This window comes from Lampetra planeri, chromosome 2 (assembly GCF_965212315.1).
Source record: "Lampetra planeri chromosome 2, kcLamPlan1.2.h2, whole genome shotgun sequence".
NCBI classification, from domain to species: domain Eukaryota; kingdom Metazoa; phylum Chordata; class Hyperoartia; order Petromyzontiformes; family Petromyzontidae; genus Lampetra; species Lampetra planeri.
Window position 1 is genome coordinate 8,904,752 of NC_136108.1, and position 22,824 is coordinate 8,927,575.

Here is a 22,824-nt window from a genome sequence, read left to right on the forward strand (position 1 = left end):
CCTCTGCAGTGACTGGTAACATCGTCTACCGCGAGGCCCTTACGTGGAGCCTCTTCCTCCCTATTCTGTCACCTTTCTTGACCATTGGGTTCCGTTTTCTGGCCCTTTTCCATCCCTTTACTCTTATTTCTCGTCTCTACATTTTCCGTTTCCTTTCCTTTTCCTATTCATTATATCCTTGACCCTATTGCCATTCCCGCCGTGTGCCACGGGTAAAATGTTGTATACAGATCAAATGTAAATAATAATGCCAGTTGTATGCCACGTGTTTATTTCGTTGTGTAAACATGCAAAGGGCGAAAATGTCAATAAATGCTTGTGTGAACGCAGTGACCACGAACGACAGATCGTTTATTTTTACTCCGCCTGTGGTGATCACGTTGTCGACGCCCCTTAGTCATGTTGCAGAAAATCACTGCGATGACGTACACATCACTGCGATGACGTACATATCTTGAGGCTGTAGCGGACTGCGATTAGATCTTACACACACAAGACACGTAGCAACGAGCACTGGGACGCCTAGTTGCTCAAGTCAATTCATTGACCATAATTTTTCAACTAATTGTTCGTGGTCGGTCACTCACATCCTGCTGCATCTTGAAGGTGGGAAACCCCCTCCAAGCCACATCCAAAGTTTGACAGCTGATGGCGTCATCAAGCCCCACCCCCATCAACATGCGAACATGTGAAACGATGTGATCATTCCACAACTGTTTGTTAATCGATTAGTCGAGCAATTAAACATAAATCCATCGAGTAATCGGTTACTTCAATAATTGTGTATCCCAGCTCTAGCTGTAAGCACTCACCGATAATGTAGAGGGCACATGGACAGTCACCCTTCCATGTCGTGACTTGGGAATGTGGCAGCAGCTATTGAGATTCCCAGAGATGACTTGTAAAGCATTGACATTTTGCTGCTGAAAATTATCCGGTTAGATTTTAAGTCGGTGGAAAGGAAAGTGGCAAAATAGCACGACACTTTGAACATGAAAATACGTTGTAAAGTCGTGATACATTGCTTCATTATTTTTACACATGCTTCCCTCATTAACAGAGATGAGGAAAAAAGCGGCAGCAGCTGCCTTTTATTTGCCTGCAGCTCACTCTGTGCATAAAATGGTCATAGCAGGAAACTGGGACATTTTTTTGGATGCCTGTGGTGGAATCGTAGGCGTCCCTGTGGATGTGACACTGTAATTTACCCTTATGGTGTTAAAGCTCCATAGTAAGTTCCCTGTGGAGGAAACTGCCATGTATTCTCAATGGTGTGAACCTTCATAGGAAGAGTCCCTGTGAAAATGTGACACTGACATTACCCTCACGGTGTGTAGCTTCATAGTAAGTCCCTGTGTCGCTGTGGATGAGACTCCTTGCTATTCAATGTGCGTTGTGTGAAGGTCCGTGCCACGCAAACTGCTCCACCTTGTGAAAAGGGCTCAACGGAGATCGCGTCAAACAACAAACACCACCAACGCATATTCTTTGGGTCTTTCGGTAAAGTCACGGAAATAGATCATGGGATCTCCTTTGCCAGTACCAAAATATGATACAAGTGTTAAGATGTTTGCATTCTGACCACGAGCAGTGCGGTTAATGCAGACATGATTCCTTGTAAAAGGTTTCAGTTTGGTGTTTTAACATCTTAACATCTGTTTTGTTGCCAGAAAAAGGCGAAAAACATATGATCATATTTTGGTACTGGCAAAGATCCCATGATGTTGATGCTCGCCCCGAGCTCTCATTACTCTGCTAGTGCGTTGTCTTTGTGCTGTATGCCTTTTGACGTCCTCTGGTCTAACACCGTTTGAGACGAGGCTCAAAAGAAAGCTGTCTCTGGTGTGGACCAATCAGTTTCGTAGATAGGTTCAAAGAAAATAAAAAATAACGACGTAACCTTTCCGAAAGACCCAAAGAAAATAACAAAAAAGAGCTTTTTTCTTCCTGATGACCAACGCTTGTGTTGCCATCGAAACGTCAAAGTTTTTTGTTCTTTTCTTTGAACCATCTACGTGACTTTACCGAAAGACCCAAAGAATATGAATTCCTGCTGTCACGAAAGCTTTAAGTCAAGATAACACCAATGCAGTTCAATCCATGGGCCTGGACAGGATATTGCACCCGAGGTGGCAACACTTCAATAGCATTTATTTATTTACATAGTCAATGAAATAAAATAATCCGATATTTTGACCCTATAAAGAAATAACCACAATCGTTTTGCGATCTCAGCTGGTACCCAGTGTATGCGCACCCCCATCAACTAACGAATCCCCAGAGTAACTGGAACGAAGTTGATTAAAATCATTGATTTGAAAAACTGCTTTATTCTTGATCAAAAGTTTGTTCTTAAAACGCGAGCAACCCAGTTCTCACCCACACCGCACGGTCAGACATTCTCACGCCGTTAAAGAGCAGCTGGGCGTATTTCTCATCTGTTTTTTTTTGCAAAGCACCACAACAGATAACCGCATCCCATGGACCAAAAACTACAATGTCAATTCATCGCATAGTTTAAATTATTAGAGAAAAGTATTCCTAAATATCGTTATTCCACCAAGCACATTCTATATTCAGCGAAGAAACCACTGCACATTACTGCACTTATAATTTATACCCAATATTTACAATACAGACATTGCAAATTCAATGTGTGTGTAATGTTACCTGCATCTGATAGCCACAAACAATACAGTTTAAAACATACTTTCCTTAATCATTTGAGAATTACAATTTTAGTGAGTATAACAATAAAGTAATGCAAAGAGGCAGGGGTCTAATAGATTTCTTGTTTGCGGTTTTCGTCCAATGAATGGTTGTCATGAACATGTTGAGAATATGCCAGAATTCAAATCCAAATTGAAAAGCAATATTCCTTACGTGGCTTCATGAAATACATTACTTATACATGTTTTTGTACTACGTTTTTATAAAAAAGACAACATATGCATAATTGTCTGACAGCTGTGTTTATATCACTTGATGGAATCCTGTTAAGGTGCTTTTCATATATATATAAAAAAAACGCAAATATATGTATAAAAAATATGCACCAACCATCTTGGTAAAATGTGTGCAATTTTCCTTTTATAGTGTCATGTGCATATTACAACTTTACACAAACGCAGTCAATAGGTGCGTAATACTGTAAACACATCGACTCCTCAGTGAGAGGGAGTTTTAACCCCCCCCCCCTCCACCGTGGGGGAGGGGGGGGTCACCTGCTAAGAAATACGACACATGCACAGGTGCTGGCACTTCCACTTGAGTGGTCTAATAAATCATTAATTATATTATGGATTTAACATACAGCCTCTTTAGTATTGCTAAACTGCGACATTGTAGTGAAGGCGGTGCCAACCGTCATAATTAGACTTCGCAGCAATGTTTTGCAGCACCGAGTAAAGTGTTAGGAAGAGAGATCATCAGAAGAGATATTTGCATTGATGACTTCAAAGGTGTCTTCACACTGGGAAATACCTAGAGTGTAAAAACAACACGAAACACATTGCTTAAAAGATGTAAAAATGTGCTCAAAGTGAACGTAACATTTTTGTAAAAAAAAAAAGCAAAGTAACCTGCAATGCTCTACAACTGTATTTTTATTGCACTGCAGACTTGCACTTATTTGCCAAGAATATCTGAGTTGCTTTAAAATGAGGGCAAGCTCTCACACACAGTGAGGTGCAAGAAGAGTAGTTACTATGTGCATTGTCAAAGTTCTATACAATTGACGAACATTCAAAGCTCATCAACATTATATATTGTACCATCAAAGAGTTCAAAGTGCACCCTTCATAAAAAACAACAACCCACTACCTGATGTCTGTGAGCTTGATTTGGGGGTCCGTGGCCCATCACCAGCTCTTGCCTGCCCATCCGCATTGGATGTTGGTGAGGATAGGTTGCTATTCGTCACGTAGCATGGCCGGCAGTTGCGATTCTTTCCGACCCAGCTACTGCAGCAGTTGGAGCAGAATATGAGCCCACAGGACCTGTTGGATGAGTAAGGGGAGCGGGGGAGGGGGGGCAGTGAAAACGGACGCGTACCTCTCCTGCTTTAGCAGCTGTATCAGGGCCACACAAGTACTAAAGCGATAAAAAACACACTATGATAATACATGCATTATCAGTTTCAAGGACAATGCATATATTATCAGTGTGTTTTTTGTTTGCATTTTGACTGCAAGTATTGTGGTTAATGCAGACATGAATCCTAGTAAAAAAGTTTCAGTTTTGTTGCCAGAAAAAAGGGGAAAACCCTATTATTATATTTTCGTACTGGCAAAGGAGGTCCAATGATGTAGATGCTCACCCCGGGCCCTCATTACTTTGATATTGCATTGTCTTTGAGCTGTACGCCTTTTGGCGTCCTCTGGTCGAGCACCAATTGGGTCGAGGCTCAAAAGAAAGCTGTCTCTGGTGTGGACCAATCAGTTTCAAGGACAATGCATATATTATCATAGTGTGTTTTTGTTTGCATTTTGACTGCAAGTATTGTGGTTAATGCAGACATGAATCCTTGTAAAAAGGTTTCAGTTTTGTTGCCAGAAAAAAGGGGAAAAACCCTATTATTATATTTTGGTACTGGCAAAGGAGGTCTAATGATAAACTATTGAAGTTGCAATAGATAAGAGTTTATATGTTTCTTGATTGAGCACAGTTATAACAACTTGGCAAAATAAGCGATGGGACAATGTTTTAATTTGAAATCAGTTACATTCGTTAGTTTTGGTGTGAACGGTGTCCAGATGCCTCCTGGAAATGCACGCACCATTTACCCAGGAGGTAAAAGCCTACACGACAGCTTAATGTGGCCATCTGGTGTTCATAAATGTGTAACTGCAATACTGAAGAATGTTTCCCAGGGTTCACTTAAACTTTACTTTGTACGGCAACATCGGCGAGCCCGAGGCCTTGCTGCATGCAGTTAAGATTTTAATTCATAACACATATTGTTGGCCACATGTCAGGCGCTGTTAAAATTGTGTTTTCTCAATATACCCAGCTTGTAAGGAGGGGGATAATGATGAACACTCTTTGCATAAACGTGCAATGGGAGGGAACCTGGCTTCTCATGTGGCAGTGAATTATAGTACGCTGCATATCCGACCAATTGACTGCCCACATCCAGTGCAATATGTGCACAGTGCAACTGCTATTTTCTCTCGATGTTCAAAGATCTGATCTTTCTACATATCTGCTATGTAGCTAAGTCCGTAGGCAGGTCGGATATGTAACACGATTGCATAGCAGGCATTTGCAGCTAAACAGTACTCACCCAAGCCAAACACGAATGTCAATGCAATAGCACACATTCCGTGACTGAAAACGATAAAAGATTCATCACCGATATCCAGAAGGCACACAAACCTGCAGTGGTGTTTTCGGGTCAAGACACCGAATTCCATCTTGCAGGATGTACACTTTTTGGTGTTATGGTCTGGCTGCCAGAAGTATTGCTGCTTCTCTGCCTCCAGCTGATCTGTCTTCTTCCACAGGGTGTCCTTGTCCCTGAAGGACAACGAAACAGTCATGGTGTTAATAACGCCGTGATTTATGTCCGCAGCAATCGTTGCTGTTATCAGTCTATCGAAAGCGTATGCATTTTGAGTCTGCCCTCTACTAAAGGACATTGAGTAATTATTTTTCAATGTCACATTATGTTACGTGCAACAATTATAATTGTCGCCCTCCCTTTGCATAGTTTTAAGTACATAGCATAAATATATCACATATTCTTCGTTTTTTCGGTAAAGTCACGTAAAAGGGAAATAATAAAATAATATAAATATTAAACAATAAAAATTATCACGACGTTTCGACTGCAACACAAGCAATCATCATCAGGTGTGAAATCCACAGCAAGATATATTTATATTATTTTATTATTTCCCTTCTACGTGACTTTACTGAAAGAACCAAGAATATGAATCCCTGCAGTCACGAAAGCTTTAAATCAAAATATATAACAGTTCACACTTTGATGCACAGCCTCAACAATGTCCTGCATGAAACGATAAAACAAACTTTGCACCTGAATTTAAGTTCAACGTACGGGGGAGTTGCACAAACGAAAAAAGCACATGGAAAAGATCCATAAGAGGTTGTTTAGTTAGATCACGTGAAGACAAATATGTTGTTAAACCCACCACCAACCGGCACAGCTAATTAGCAAGGTTTGTCATGGAAACAAAACATGCCAATTCGCTACTAGTTCAGCACACTGGTATGTTGGAGAGTAAACCCACAACATTTACTATTTACTCTCCAACACACCGGTGTGCTGTACCAGTAACGAATTAGCATGTCTGTTTACGTGACAAACCTTACTAATTGTCTGTGTCGGGTGGTAGCGGTTTTAAAGACAATTATATTTACGCGACCCAAACAAAGAACATCTTATGGATAATATTGTCCGCGAAAGCCTATTACGTGTTAAACATGTCAAGGATACCTAAAACTACTTTCTTTACTCACTCGGAATCAATGTGTATTAGTGCAGAAACACGAACAGTAAGAGATCTGACACAGCAGCTCACCCCACCTGAGCAGTTCAACCAGCTTCTCCTTGAGTTGGGCCACCGTGTCCTGCTGCGTGGCCACCTCTGCCTGCAGAGACTGCTCCCTCTCCTCTGCCTGGGCCCTTTGGTCCTGCAGGGTGCTGATACTCACACTCTCCACCTGCTCCCGCTCACAGCGCAGCAACTCGTATCTCTCTTGCCAGGCTTCTTGCTCGGAGTTCTGCGTCTTCATCATGCTGTGGGTCAAATGAGCCTGTCAGCCCTGAGCCGCTTCGATAAGGTTCCTTCCCATCATTCAGCGAACCACACCAGATGCTTATCAACGTGTGCAAGTTAAGGGCAATCTCTCAGGGACACAGTGTGAAAATTAGGTAATTTAACATGTTAATCATTTTTTTATTGATCAGTCTACTAAAAAAATTTTCTGCAGTGTACTGTCTGCCAAAAATTAAGTGAAACATACAAATAATTCAATTTGTAACTGAGACAGTGAAATGTAATTCCATTTTAATCATTATTCTAGATGAAAACGACTGAATTAGAAAAAAAGTTAATGTTTTATTAACCTATTTGTCAAGAAGAGACTTGACTAGAAGGTTGCCTTTTATTCTACTTAAATTCTCGATTAAAATGTTCAGACACATCACCATGAATTTATAAAATAGCAACAAATACAGGTCGGCTACAGGATAGGATGAACTGTGATGGGTTGCAGTACTTCTCGAGAGATTGTGATAACGCCTGCAACTTCTTCTCTCTCTCTGCCAGTGCCGTCTGTTGCTGCTTTACTTGCTCTGCTTGATGTGTGTTCAGGACTCTCAGTTCCTCATGCTGTGCCTGTCAACAATTGTAGAGACAGTGGTTTCGCATTAGAGAATTGCCTGTCCATAATAGAGGCTCTTGTGTTAGATCGCGTAAATTGTCTGTGCCACCACTACTGCAGTGTGACGGAAGGTGGAATGCTTTCATTTACTTCAATAGTTAATACATCAAGACAGAACTAGAACACATCGAACACATTATAGAGACACAAACACATTCAGTCTGAATGGAGGCTGTTATTAATGTCGCACTATGCCATGATGAAACTATAAGAGGTGGCCGGGTGGCTTAGGGGTCAGAACACTGAAATGGCACGACTGACATCCTGGGTTTGAATTCGAGTCGCCACCTGTTATTAAAGCTTGGCTAAATTCCTGCTCTGAGAATTAAGAATGAATCCAACTGCCAAGCAACAAACATTCTCTCTGTGGTGCAGCATGTGTAAAAGTGCACTATCTCGTGTACATATAACAGAAATCACTTGAAGCTAACTCAGAGGAAGTTACGTGAAATCTGCTGCAGTGGGATATTCGCAAATATGCAGGTTGATGCACTGCACTGGTAAGAGTTCTAAATAAAATAACCATCTTATGGCATGACCCAAGAGCACATTTGGGATAAAATTTGAAAATAGAAACATTATTCTGAAAGATAAACCTTTATACGTTCATGGATACAATGAGACATAGTGTGGTTATGTATTTGACAGATTTGGTTAGTCAGAAATATCACAGATGAATGTGAGGAGGATTTATGGTCAATACCAGAAGGTCTTGAAATCTACTATCCAGGGACGTGATATGTGTCTGCTTCTCAGAGAGTTGAGCCTTTAGTGATTCCACCTCCTTCGAGTAAGACTGCAACGAAAACAAGCCTTGCCAATCACACAATATTTTTGAAATAGTGGTAACCTCGGTATACGTCGTTAATTTAATCCAGAAGGTAGGACTTATACCGAACATGACGTATACCAAACGAATTATTCCCATAAGAAATAAAGGGAAAGTAAATAATCCGTTCCAGAGGAAAATAAATGATATTTTATATGGCATATTATACATTAACGGGGTTGTATAAAATAATTTAGACACTAAATTTCGATTTAAAGCTTTCGTGACTGCAGGGATTCATCTTCTTGGTTATTTCGGTAAAGTCACGTAGAAGGGAAGTAATAAAATAATAAAAATAAAACATAATAAAATAAAATAAGAATTATTTTATTTTATAAATAAAATAAAAAAATATTCCCATAAGAAATAAAGGGAAAGTAAATAATCCGTTCCAGAGGAAAATAAATGATATTTTATATGGCATATTATACATTAACGGGGTTGTATAAAATAATTTAGACACTAAATTTCGATTTAAAGCTTTCGTGACTGCAGGGATTCATCTTCTTGGTTCTTTCGGTAAAGTCACGTAGAAGGGAAGTAATAAAATAATAAAAATAAAACATAATAAAATAAAATAAGAATTATTTTATTTTATAAATAAAATAAAAAATTATTCCCATAAGAAATAAAGGGAAAGTAAATAATCCGTTCCAGAGGAAAATAAATGATATTTTATATGGCATATTATACATTAACGGGGTTGTATAAAATAATTTAGACACTAAATTTCGATTTAAAGCTTTCGTGACTGCAGGGATTCATCTTCTTGGTTCTTTTGGTAAAGTCACGTAGAAGGGAAGTAATAAATAAATGATATTTTATAAAATAATAAAAATAAAACATAATAAAATAAAATAAGAATTATTTTATTTTATTATGTTTTATTTTTATTATTTGATTACTTCCCTTCTACGTGACTTTACCGAAAGAACCAAGAAAATTTAGACACTAGTTACTAAAATGCATACAGAAGCCACGTGACCACGCTCCTGCCAGCTGCGCTGGTCACGTGGCGTGCTTCAACCCCGCACGTCGCGCGTGCCTCGACCCGGGGCTCCACCCTTCATGGGGGCAGCCCCCCATGCCTCCCGCCCCTCTCCCCCACGTCCCCCACCCCGCCCCTCTCGCTTTGTTTCAGTCGTGAACGGGGCATACGCGGGTACCGTCCGCGGTGACTCATCCCGACCCATACAAGTTATAGCAAGCGCGTCGTATCCCAGGCAAGACGTCGTATCCCAAGACATTTTTCTCTCTCGAAAAAACACGACGTATACCAAATTCGACGTATTCCAAAGCGGTCGTATACCGAGGTGCCACTGTATTATTTTAAAAACACATAAGCCTCAACCACAATTATTTAACACTAATATTCATTTAAAAAGATCACAAATAAAACAAAAAGCTTAAATGAGTTATTACATATGGCTGAAATTAGTTATTACGACACATGCCATCGTAACAACACAGCAGGAAAAAACAAGAAGAAAAACATGCTTCTTCCCTTGCAGGTTCCGTAAAAAACACTCAGCGCATGCTGCTCACCTCCAGCCTGGCTTCCTGATTTTCCAGACCTGCCTTGGCAATGTCCACTTGCTGCTGATGCTGTTGTGAGGATTCTTGAGCAGAGTGAAGATGCTCATTTGCTTGCTGAAGGCTCTTGGTGACCGTCTTCAGCTCGGCCTCCAGGGTCCCACACTTGCCTTGCAGCTCCTGCCGTTCTTGACACAGGACGGAACGCTCTTGCTCTGCCAACCTCAGCCTCTCGCTTGCTTCACATGACCGTGCGGAAAGGCTTCCCTCCAGCTCTTCCTTTTTGGCTATCAAAGTCTGGACTTTGGTCTCAAGCGCTTTCTCATTTGCTCTCGCCTTCTCCAGCATACTTTTCACTGCAGCACTGTCTTGGTTAAGTAATTCTACTTGCTGTGCAAGCTTGCTTATGGCTTCTTCCAGAGCAAGTGATTGTTCTTCCACCTTTTTCTTCTCCTTGCTTAAGATATTATTGTCACTTTCAAGGCTTTTAACCCGTTCCTGCAATTGCAAATTGCTTCTTGTCATGTGAGCCAGTTTTTGATCAATGGCCTGACTTTGTTCTTCTACAGCACTGCTCAACTTTATCTCAAGGTCCAGTTTGGTAGAATTATCGACAGTGACTCCTTCTAGAGAGGTCATCTTCTCCAAAATGCCACTGAAGTCTCTTTGCTTCTCTTCAAGCTGCTCCTCCAAAGAGGCGAGCTTCCACATCAATTCTTCTGCCTCTTTACTACTTACAGTTTTTAGTTCTGCACAACACTTCGTAAGCACCTCATTTTCTTCAGTCAGTGCACTCACAGCTTGTTTTTGTTGCTCTAATTCCACGTTCAGTGTCTTTTTTTCAACCGTAAATTCCCAGTTAACAGTCTCAAGTTCATTTTCCTTCTCCAGTAAAACTGCATTCACATTCTCTAAAAGATGCTTATATTTGGCCTCCTCCTCTCTTAAATTAATGAGTTGTTTCTCATATTCGCTGTTTAGTGACTCAGCTTTTTGCGCATTTAATTGTAGAGTAGCAAGTGATTCCTCCTGGGCCACCAACTGTTTACTCAAGACATCTTTTTCCAGTTGCAGTGAAGTTATATTTTCAATGAAGGCCTCGTGCTGCCACAGTACATCTTTCAGTCTTTCACCAAGATCTTTATTCTCCTCTCTGAGCTTTTGCTCTTTTTCTCCCAAGGACAGCTTGGCATCTTCAATTTGACTTTGCAGCAGTTTCTCCGTCTCCTGAAGCTTTGCCAAATTGGACTTTAGGATGCTAATGGCGTCTCCTCGCTCTGCCATTATCCCTGCTTGTTCCCGCGCTCTGTCTTGCAGTGACTGGACTTCTTTTGCCATCTTCTTTTGCAGTGCCATGGTCTCTTCTTGAGCAGTGACCACCTGCTGCTCCGTAATCTGCACTCGTTCAGCTATAGCACTTCTTTCGGCAGCCAATTCCCTTGCAGAACTGCAGAATACTTCCCTCTCTTTCGCAACATTCGCTAAAGCGACCTCCTTATCAGCGAGGACAACATTCAGCGCTTGCAGCTCAGCTTCAAGCCTCTCTTTGACTTTGAGACCATTTTCTCTGACAATTTGGTTTTCCTTATTTAATGTCTCAGTCTTCTCAAGATTGCGTTGCTCCATCAGAGTAAATTTTAATGTTTGTTGCTCTATTTGATCTCTCAGTCTATCTCTTTCATCTCTGAGGGAATTCTCTCTCTCTTTAACGACTTGTACATCTGCTTCAAGCTCATCTACCTTAGCCAGCAAATGTCTTTTGTCATTTTCAAAAGCAACATTATTTTTCTCAGCAATTTCTTTAAATGTTCCAAGCTCTCCCAGCTGTAAAACGGCCTTCTCTCGCTCTTCTTCTTGATACTTGCACTTTCTTTCCATGTCCAGTTTCTCTTGCTGCAGCCTGGAGATCTCAGTCTGATGATTTTCTGCACGAGTCTGCAATTCAAACAGGACCGACTCTCTCTCACTCACCTGCTCACTCAGTTGCTTCACCAAAGTCTGATTCTCCTTGGCCACTTTGTTGAGGTCCATTTCCCGCTGCCGGATTTTCTGCAGTTGCTTCAGGATACTCTCCACTTTCTGTTGCAGGCTCTCAGGCTGCGATGCATCCAGGGCTTTCCCATCCATGTCATCACCAAGGGCAGTGGAAAGCCAGCTTGCCAGGCTATCATTCGCTTCCTCCATACTACGCAGCTTGGCCTGACTCTCTGACAGCTGAGCCGTGGTGTGTATCGCTGCATCGTTGCTCTCCTGCAGGCTCTGCGAGAGCTCAGCGACTCTCTCAAGGTGCTTTTTGTTGGTGTTTTCGAGGTGAAAAATATTTTCTTGAAGAATTTGTTCTTTTTTTAAATAGTCTTCTACGAGTGCTGCAGAAGATACATCTGCTGGAGAAATATTATAGCATGTAGTATCGACTGAAATAATATGACGTTTAGTAACAACCAGGCTGCTTCATTATTATTCTGAAATATAATTTAACACAGCATAGATTAAGTCTGAAAAAAATAAACATAAAATTTAAGTGGCACATAAGGTGGAAAGTGTATGCATTCATTGCAACAAATTCTTACATTTAGCTGATGAATCTGGAGTGCCCTCTGTTTGATTGCTATTCATCTCCAACTCCAAAATACTCACTCTCTGTGCAAGGACCTCATTCTCTCTCTTGAGTTCCTCTTGTCTTATGAGTAATGCTTCTTTTTCTTTGTTTAGTTGCTCTTTGTCAGCACATTGCTGTTCCCTCTCCCCCCTGACCACTTCTCTTTCTCTCCGCAGCTCTTCTCTCTCTTTGCAGAGCTCCTCCCTCTCTGTCTGAAGCTCTGCTCTCTCTTTGTTAAGTTCTGTCCTCGCACCGCGTAACTCCTCCCCAGTGCTCCGCAGCTCTTCCCCATGTTTCTGGATTCCAGTCATGGCAACCCGTGCTTCTATCTGCTGGTGCCTTTCGGTCTCCATGCGCTGGATCCGTGCCTCCATCTCCCGCTTCAGCATCTCCGAGCGGTCCAGCTCCAGCCTCAGGCTCTCCATTTGTGCTTCAGACTCTGAATCCATCATTTCTGGCCCTACTGCTATGTCCATAACCTACATGTGGATGAACACAAAAGCATCACAGACCATCTGTTAAGTTCATATCTTGCATGATAGTGTAAATTCATCATGCCGGGTTGGCAGCAAACATTTGTCTCATTCTGTTTTAGCTTCATTTTTCACAAATGTCAAGCTGTCAACGGAAACTGTGTGCCACTCACCTGGGAAATGTTGCTCGCTAGGCTGTTCATGCTTGAGCTACGACTCGGTGGTTTCCAGTTATGAGTTGGCGAGAAGCCCAATGACCTCCTGTTTCACATCAATGAACAACATCACAGCAAGGTGGCGGTGCATGAACAGCAAGCATCACCAATAAGTAAAAAAATAATAATGCACGTTAAATGTTACATTCAAAAGAGGCATTGATGCACAAATAACAGACATTTTAAATTTTGTATGTGACATCATCAACATCGTTATTCCCCAATACTTCTAGAAAATGTTTAGAACGTCCGTCTTACCTTGCAAAAACTGGCCAATCAGCATCGAGGTCATGCCCTCTGGGAGCAAGGTCAAAGTGGATTTCATTTAGTTCATAGAGAGATTCAATGATGGAGGAGCTTAGGTCCTTTTTAAAAAATGGACTTCGCACATAGTACCAGTCACTGAAAGACAGAATTTTCAACAAATAGGATAATTTATTTCGTTTTAGTTAGTGGGGATTTTAATGTAAAAAAAGAGAAAGGTTAAATTAAATACAAAGAATAAACAAAATAATGTAAATTCAATGACATGATTTACAGTGAAACAGACAGATGTAAAAATTAAGTCAGGTAGGTGATGGACACACCTATAATTTATATATATAAAAATACAGAACAAATATTATTCGAGTTTAATAAAAAAAAATACGAAGTATATAGCCAACCAGAAATCAATACATTCATAATGTCATCTGTTGAGAGCGAAAATGGTGGTTCCTGTGAAAAAATCTAAAACTGCAGTAACATAACGTAAAAAGTTTTTTGAGTTGTGAGCAGTAAAGCACGCACATTAAAGCGCCACTCATTCTTTTGAGGGGGAAAATAATGGAAATGAAAAAACCAAATTTGTCAACCGGTCAAAACCCTGGGAAGGAGAATGAAAGCGCAGTATCACCGTAATCCTGCCGGATAGAAAAATCCATGCTGCGCTTGGAGGGTGACAGATGTTGAGCTGAAGCTTATGCAGCACTGCAAGGAGCCGGCACAGAAAAAACACAGGCAGAGCCAGTAGTAGGGTTACGTGGAGAAAGAACCACACTGTAGCATGGCTCGAGAAATCTAACTTAAAAGCTGGAAAATGAGGACATACGGTGGGGGCTCTCAATTTCTATGTAAATATTACGTTGTAAAAGGCAAGCAGATTGTTAGTGGCAGTGCGTTTACTTTGAAAATGGAAATGCTGCTGCATACGAGGATGTGACTTTCGCAGATGATTTTAAAATAGAAAGGACTTCATGAGATATAGGTTTTACTCGGTGCGTACGCTGCAGCATGAGAGCTGAGTGTCAGCTAGAGAAGCACCCATCATTTACCACGAAGAGGCTTCCCAGGCTGTGCAGTAAATCTTCCGCAAATGGCTCATGTGTCACCGAAGAAGAATAGTAGCATGCGACACAACAAATACATCAGCCAAAGGAAATGACACTCGTAATAATGGGACCCGACACATTATACGCGAGGCGTCGAGGGAGAGGAGTGCTGCACAGTACCTGGTGGTTCTGTGGTTTATGAGGCACTGTTGGAAGGTGTCGGCAAGGCGCCGGTGCACCAGACAGTAACGGATGAGAGCCCTGCCTTTTCCCAGAGATGTCTTTAGCTATTACACAGTGTGGAGGGGGAAAAAAAACACCCAAAGGTCACTCAAAGAAGATTCGTCAGTGCTCTGCGATAGCTGAATGTGTAACCAGTTCACCTTATGACACGTTTGTAAAAACGGTGAAACACGTTCATACATTTTGGACTAATTGATATTAATGCATGCATTCATGCAGCTTAAAATTTACCAGGGTTGTGTTAAGAGATAAAAAGGGGCAACAATTGTAAATTTCGATCGACACATTATACATCCATGAAAAGAGAATGTGTACAATAATTGAGTGAAAATGGCTATTAGTTCACATAAAGTAGAGGTAATTTAAGAGCCAAAGGGATTTTTGTATGTAATGACCTTGGGGGTTTTTGTATTAATTTTAAAGTTATGCCTGCACTATCTGTGGCTTAGAAAGGATAAAGCAGCTTCATTAGTCTCTAGTAATTCATGCAGTCCAAGAGTAAGGCAAAATACTCCTTTTCATGAGATGCAAGCAAAAAAGCAAAACGAAAGTTCTATCCCAATTTTCTGCCCAACTACCAAAAGGAAACTTGGTTATTTGAGCGATTTATGCATTCATGAAATACAGACGGGACACGGTGTGTTATCGCCGATCACAAGGAGATATGTAAAGCGTTTGTGGGTAGTCCTTCTTCTTTAGGAGACATCAATTTGTTTACTCTGAAGGGTAAATTATCCTACCTCAGAGATGGACTTCACAAAGCGTATTCCATCATTGTGGCCTTTTTGCCTCCCCAAGCAGTCTGAAAAGTAATCCCAGTAGTCCTTTCTGTGGCCCAGCAGTGTGTTCTTTTCCTTCTGGTCAAACTACCAGGGCACAGGACATAGGCAATGCACACAGCGCAATGTTCCTCACACACCGGTAATCACAAAAAAACACGGCGATAACGGAAACATGTGGTCAGTTTTTCTAATGTGTAGGGATTTCTTTACCTGTAAAAGGTATTCCAATTTTGCACAAAATGTGTGCAGGTTGCCACTGTCATCCGTTATGGGCTCTCCATGTTCTTGAAATTCTTTGCACAAACCTTCCACAGATTCTGCAGGCACAATTCAATGTTGTCATCCATTAACCCGAGTTTTGCGCTATAATTCACATTGCATTATTACACAACCACTCTTCTCATTAAGTATTTATATTCCATGAGGTAATAAAAGTTTGTCACAGTTAATCACCGACTAGGCTTCTCTCGGGAGCAGCAGTGGGCTCTACTCACCTTGCATGTCCCTTATCACCTTCTGTAGTTGGCTTTCACCAACACTCCTGGATTTTCCCAGGTTTTCCATGTTTGCAGAACAAAACGAATATTATCACCACCTCAAATGGTTCCTGCGAACACACACACAATACGGATGAAATTGTGTGAAATGATGCATGATAAATGCCACTGATAGCCTGTTATTAAAACACCTGGGCATATTAATTAATCAGCTCCATTTTCGAGACATGGCTTTGATCACAATGTTAGAACTTAGTAGTGGATTACATCAAAGGCACCAAAATATATTTAATTAAACTGATTGAAGTTTTCCCTTTGTTTTACAAGATATATCTTTAACCATTAAGTCATTTTAAAATTAACAAGTTTGGCAGAGAGACTGGGAAGATGAATGCACGTATAAAACGATAAAAGATTATGATGTATGCCGGGGGGAGGGATTTATTTATAATTTAGCTTTGGGTAAATAAACAATTGCGATTAGTGCAATGACACAGGCACACAATAGCCTGCTCTTGAACATTGGCGCATGACCTTTAAAATGTGCACTTTAAAGCTGAGGGCATGCTTTAGTGATTCCCCAGGAGAAATTAACTGGCCAGTTGCAGGAATTGAACAGTTGATGGTGGTGAGCACACTGCCCAACAGACTATACAGCCATTTAGGAAGAAACCAAAGAACATGATTTCAACCAATTTGCTTTAAACCGTCTTGTTCTACTACTCTATCATGATGCCGTGGGAATTCACAATCTGCCACCCAGTTTCGGTTGAAATGGGTCTGTAATCCCCAAATTATGTTGTCGCTTAATGGTGTATCTGGGGGCAGCAGACCCCACTGTGTATGCGCTACACACTGTATATGCATACATTTTTTATACAATAACTATAAACATCAACATTTATGAATCCCCCTTTCAGACTGTGTGAATACTGTACTTGATTAGGATGGACTGGTGATACTCGTTATAACTTTGGCAATATATAAATACTGTGCTCTTTTTCATGTCGTTTGTGTGATAAAATGCATATTAATATACCATTAAGTGCACTTTAAGTAAATGTTTACATTAACAGGTACGGCCACTAAATGGTGAATTGCGTGTCAAAACTATAATGACCATGAAAACATTGCTCAAGTCACTCGAAGCAGTTTATCATGAGATAAGCACATGTTAGCTTGAACTTGAAATCGAAATAACTCTTTGGAGTCATTAAGTCGCTAGTGTTAAACAAAACCACGGCATATCATGTTCCATGCGAGTCATGATAATTAATAATACACAATTCAGGGCATGTATTAAGTTAAATAATGCCATGATTAAGAAACACTACTGTCTTTGTACAATTACGCAGAAATTAAACATCTTATCATTAATGATCTTATATGTAAGCATCATGCACACACAATTAGAAAATGTTACAGTGCAATGCCGTTTGTAATTTAATGGTTTACATGTTGATGATTGTGATAAAATAATGGCTGGTGTCTTATGAAATTAATCAGCATTATGCTTCAGTTTTTACCTGCATTCATTATTGTTACAACCCTGCCATACAAATGTGAATGCATCTGTTGAGTGATAGAGGGCAGCTAACATAAGTACTGTACCCACTCAACGGATCTTGAGTTCACAAATTCACCAGCATTTGCAGTACAACTACCATCCTCACAGCCATCATCACTCTGGGGTAGGAATATGAAAGTAGGCAATGAGGAAGTCAGAAAGATGATAGACCAAGAGGAAGTCTGTCTAATTCTTGGTAACAGATGACAGCAGCTCGGATATTTACCAAGGTTGGATACAATTTTTTTTTTTACCAGGTAAGGCCCACTTAGCTATATAGCTCGTTTTCAGAAGCGACCTGGCCACAAATGATAGCTCAACGATGTGGCTTATCATGCGGACATTTATAGCAGCCAAATACTCTAAACGCACGTTTCTGAAGAGGTTACCACAAAAACTGCGATTCAAATCGACACGCGGAAGTAAATCAAGAGGAAGACATCGGATTAGATGGTAGACAGAATTTGCACATTGGGATTTAACAACAGCACACAAAGCGGTGACAGAAGGGAGTGGAGCGACAACGTGCCGATAGCACGATGATGATGATAAAGAAGGAAAATTGGCACCACCAAATACACCGACGGGAAACCTGTATTTAAAAACCAGGTGACGGGCCCGGTGAGACTCGGGTCTCTTCTTTTTTTGTCAAGAGACATGACGACAAGACTAGCACCACTCATTGGGAAGTCAACAAGTGATCGCCACATGGGCCCATAGGCTATCGACAGCCACAGGAGCGCAGAATGCCGGGGGCCCACCAGTGAAGACGAGTACCACCCACAACAACTTGTTTGTGCACTTTGCCATTTAGCTTTAACTCTTAAAGGCGCATCTGATGTGCGCCTCACGCTATTAGGCGACCACCACTTGATGTTGTCAAAACGTTGTCGTCTTATTGGCCTCCCATTCTCCTCGCCGCGATTTAAATTCAGCGACGTTGACACTCACTCCAATGACATTTTCTGAACCAGTGTTGGAAATTCCACATTGCTCTGACGAGAGTCGAGTCCAACCATCCATCACATAGATGACAACACTCGTGTCTTTCGCCAACAGTGATAGCAATCACGACGTACAGGGGAGTTGTCTGCGAGGCACTATTATACAGCCACAACCACAACAAAACAGTGGGCTTTACACATTTCACGCTGTAGAGCGATGATAATTATAATACTACAGTCAAAAGTTTAAACGCGCCGGGGCCTGGTTGCATAAAACAACTTTATCTGATTCTTTGTTCTTTCGGTAAAGTCACGTATAAAGATAAAATAATAAATTAAATAATAGCATACTCCGACGTTTCGATTGCAACACAAGCAATCATCATCAGGTATAAAAGAAATAGCAACAAAAATCTAACCAGAAAACTATAGACAGACATATAAGCAGACAGATATCACAAAGATACACAGAGAGAGAACACGTATCGGCACACAGAGGGATCGTCTCTGTGACGAGGCCTAAACCGAAAGAACCAAAGAATAATTCCTGCAGTCACGAAAGCTCCAAAATTAAGAACTTTATCTGACTTCTACCTTGAATGTTCCACCTCAACACAGTATGTGGTCTGACACGTTTTGTTTACGTGAAATCAACACCGTATGTTGTGGTCTGTCATATTCTGTTTACGTGAAATCAACACCGTATGTTGTGGCCTGTCACATTGTTTACGTGAAATCAACACAGTATGTTGTGGCCTGTCATATTCTGTTTACGTGAAATCAACAGCGTATGTTGTGGCCTGTCATTCTGTTTACGTGAAATCAACACAGTATGTTGTGGCCTGTCATTCTGTTTACGTGAAATCAACACAGTATGTTGTGTCCTGTCATATTCTGTTTACGTGAAATCAACACCGTATGTTGTGGCCTGTCATTCTGTTTACGTGAAATCAACACCGTATGTTGTGGCCTGTCACGTTCTGTTTACGTGAAATCAACACCGTATGTTGTGGCCTGTCACGTTCTGTTTACGTGAAATCAACACCGTATGTTGTGGCCTGTCACGTTCTGTTTACGTGAAATCAACACCGTATGTTGTGGCCTGTCATATTCTGTTTACGTGAAATCAACACCGTATGTTGTGGCCTGTCACGTTCTGTTTACGTGAAATCAACACAGTATGTTGTGGCCTGTCACGTTCTGTTTACGTGAAATCAACACCGTATGTTGTGTCCTGTCACGTTCTGTTTACGTGACAACCCTCACTAGTTGGCTGTGTCGGCTGGGTGGTGGCGGGTTTTAACGACACATGTATATGTTTACGCGATCTAACACCCAAAATAACCCTCTACTATGAACTTGTTAAGTTGTTGGCGAGCACCTCCGGCAGGGCCGTCACCACGCCCGGCCGCCTTTGTCTCCCCGCACCAGAGCCTCGTGTAAAGAGGCCGAGTCGACCTAGGGGAGGCCCATGCCCGGCTCAGATAATTCGTCAGCGAGGTTGGCCGCGAGTCGGAATCGAACCCGGGCTGGGTCCGGGGCTGGGTCCAGGGCTGGGTTGGTAGCGCAGCCCGCGAACTTCACCCGCGGCTCCCCGCACACAACACCCACCGCCGCCGCCACTCGCCCCGACACGTACGAAACCTACCACAGACATCAACAGCAACGACGACGACGACGCAAGATGACAACTTGTCACCAAGATGGAAGGAAGTTGTCGTACTTGGCGCACGCGTAAGACGCGAGCAAGGCGGGGAAGGAGGGCCACGGATTTCACAGCACGGATAGGGCGCCGCTACCTCGCACATTCCCTACAGCGGATAAGACGCCCACCACGTGACCCGCGCGGGGTGGGGGTGATGGGGATGCGGGGATAGGGGATAAGGGGGGTGGGGGATGCGGGGGTGGGGGATGCGGGGGGTGGGGGGTGCGGGGGGTGATGGGGTGGGGGATAAGGGGCTGGGGTTTATGAGTGGGTGGGGGATGCGGGGGGTGGGGGATGCGGGGGTGGGGGATGCGGGGGTGGGGGATGCGGGGGGTGGGGGATGCGGGGGGTGGGGGGTGCGGGGGATGAGGGGGTGAGGGGGTGAGGGGGTGAGGGATGAGGGGGTGAGGGATGATGGGGTGAGGGATGATGGGGTGAGGGATGAGGGGGTGAGGGATGAGTGGGTGGGGGGTGCGGGGGGTCGGGGATGCGGGAGGTGGGGGATGGGGGATGAGGGGGTGAGGGGGTGAGGGGATGAGGGGGTGAGGGATGAGGGGGTGAGGGATGAGGGGGTGAGGGATGAGGGGGTGAGGGATGAGGGGGTGGGGGATGAGGGGGTGGGGGATGAGGGGGTGCGGGATGAGGGGGTGGGGGATGCGGGGGGTGGGGGATGCGGGGGGTGGGGGATGCGGGGGTGGGGGATGCGGGGGATGGGGGGTGAGGGGGATGAGGGGGTGAGGGATGATGGGGTGAGGGATGAGGGGGTGAGGGATGAGTGGGTGGGGGGTGCGGGGGGTCGGGGATGCGGGGGGTGGGGGATGGGGGATGAGGGGGTGAGGGGGTGAGGGATGAGGGGGTGAGGGATGAGGGGGTGAGGGATGAGGGGGTGAGGGATGAGGGGGTGGGGGATGAGGGGGTGGGGGATGAGGGGGTGCGGGATGAGGGGGTGGGGGATGCGGGGGGTGGGGGATGCGGGGGGTGGGGGATGCGGGGGTGGGGGATGCGGGGGATGGGGGGTGAGGGGGATGAGGGGGTGAGGGATGAGGGGGTGGGGGATGAGGGGGTGGGGGATGAGGGGGTGGGGGATGAGGGGGTGGGGGATGCGGGGGATGGGGGTGCGGGGGATGGGGGATGCGGGGGTGGGGGATGCGGGGGATGGGGGTTGAGGGGGATGAGGGGGTGAGGGATGAGGGGGTGGGGATGAGGGGGTGGGGGATGTGGGGGGTGGGGGATGCGGGGGATGGGGATGCGGGGGATGAGGGGGTGAGGGATGAGGGGGTGAGGGATGAGGGGGTGGGGGATGAGGGGGTGGGAGATGAGGGGGGTGGGGGATGAGGGGGTGAGGGATGAGGGGGTGAGGGATGGGAGGTGAGGGGGATGAGGGGGTGGGGGATGAGGGGGTGGGGGGATGAGGGGGTGGGGGATGAGGGGGTGGGGGATGCGGGGGATGGGGGTGCGGGGGATGGGGGATGCGGGGGTGGGGGATGCGGGGGATGGGGGGTGAGGGGGATGAGGGGGTGAGGGATGAGGGGGGTGGGGGATGCGGGGGATGGGGGTGCGGGGGATGAGGGGGTGAGGGGGATAAGGGGGTGAGGGATGAGGGGGTGGGGGATGAGGGGGTGGGGGATGAGGGGGTGGGGGATGAGGGGGGTGGGGGATGAGGGGGTGGGGGATGAGGGGGTGAGGGATGAGAGGGTGGGGGATGAGGGGGGTGGGGGATGAGGGGGTGGGGGATGAGCGGGTGAGGGATGAGGGGGTGGGGGATGAGGGGGTGGGGGATGCTGGGGTGGGGGATGCGGGGGATGGGGGTACGGGGGATGAGGGGGTGAGGGATGAGGGGGTGGGGGATGAGGGGGTGGGGGATGAGGGGGTGGGGGATGCGGGGGGTGGGGGATGCGGGGGGTGGGGGATGCGGGGGATGGGGGTGCGGGGGATGAGGGGGTGAGGGATGAGGGGGTGAGGGATGAGGGGGTGGGGGATGAGGGGGTGGGGGATGAGGGGGGTGGGGGATGCGGGGGGGGGCTAGAGAAGATTTGAGTGAATGCCGCACAGGATGTAGAGCCGAGTGGACTTATCGATGACCGGTTCCAGCAGTGTCAAGATCGACCCCCATGGTGGAGGTTCGTGAAGGACGCTGCTTCTGGGCAGTTGGAGGCAGTCGCCCTCCAACAATAGCGGAGGGCAGAGGAACTAACGCTCACAACAACGAGCGGAACGCCGAATGGCTAAAACGCATACTCTTTGGTTTTTCGGTAAAGTCACGTAGGTAAAAAAAATTTAAAAACTAAATGTGGACACACTTAAGCGGTGTGCTTTCGCTAAGTTGTCCCCACCTGAAGAAGGACGCTTGTGTTGCGTCCGTAACGTAGTGATTTATTTTATTTTTATTTTTTACCTACGTCACTTTACCAAAATGTATGCGTTTTAGCCATTTTTTGCAGTCACGAAAACTTCAAATCTAGGCTAAAACGCAGATAGGTGGCACAGCGGTGAGCACAGGTATCTGCTTGTCATCTCAGTCAGTTAACCCCTAACATCTGAGACTGTCCCGTGATCTCCTGTCAGCGAGTCTTCGACACTTCACGTGGCCTCAAAATCCACCTAGCCTGGCACAAGCGCCGTGATGACATCACTGCCACTTAGTGGCGAACGGCGGTTGTTGCTGTAGTCTAGGTGGATGAGTGTGTGGTTCAATGGATGAATGGGTGTCTGAGTGG

General features: G+C 44.4%; 1 protein-coding gene across 6 annotated transcripts; it reads right to left on the reverse strand.

Annotated features, from left to right (window-relative positions):
• Positions 1–2,134: 2,134 nt before the first annotated feature.
• LOC144726926 (uncharacterized) lies at positions 2,135–20,245 on the reverse strand. Of its 6 annotated transcripts, XM_078605824.1 has the most exons (16): positions 20,051–20,222; positions 15,889–16,001; positions 15,605–15,711; positions 15,353–15,478; positions 14,550–14,656; positions 13,955–14,028; positions 13,318–13,461; positions 13,018–13,105; positions 12,343–12,850; positions 9,785–12,156; positions 8,114–8,206; positions 7,246–7,364; positions 6,551–6,763; positions 5,377–5,517; positions 3,823–3,998; positions 2,135–3,483 (listed from the first exon to the last, which is right to left on the reverse strand). In XM_078605824.1, the coding sequence occupies exons 8-16, from the start codon at positions 13,045–13,047 to the stop codon at positions 3,413–3,415; spliced, it is 3,723 nt and encodes a 1,240-aa protein (XP_078461950.1). In that variant the 5' UTR covers positions 13,048–13,105; positions 13,318–13,461; positions 13,955–14,028; positions 14,550–14,656; positions 15,353–15,478; positions 15,605–15,711; positions 15,889–16,001; positions 20,051–20,222; the 3' UTR covers positions 2,135–3,412. The 6 variants fall into 6 exon arrangements, 5 of the variants coding, with proteins under 5 accessions (XP_078461950.1, XP_078461947.1, XP_078461951.1 ...); XR_013587351.1 differs by lacking the exon at positions 13,955–14,028 and having other exon boundaries at positions 6,546–6,763; positions 20,051–20,245; XM_078605821.1 differs by lacking the exon at positions 13,955–14,028 and having other exon boundaries at positions 9,785–12,153; positions 20,051–20,245.
• Between the last annotated feature and the right edge of the window lie 2,579 nt (positions 20,246–22,824).

Excerpts from the sequence above, each read along its gene's own strand:
- LOC144726926 (XM_078605820.1), bottom strand. The coding sequence starts at position 15,958 with ATGGAAAACCTGGGAAAATCCAGGAGTGTTGGTGAAAGCCAACTACAG. Across the intron at positions 7,365-8,113 it reads GTAGATTTCAAGACCTTCTG|GCACAGCATGAGGAACTGAG; the intron begins GTATTGACCATA and ends AATTGTTGACAG. Across the intron at positions 6,764-7,245 it reads TTATCACAATCTCTCGAGAA|CATGATGAAGACGCAGAACT; the intron begins GTACTGCAACCC and ends TTTGACCCACAG.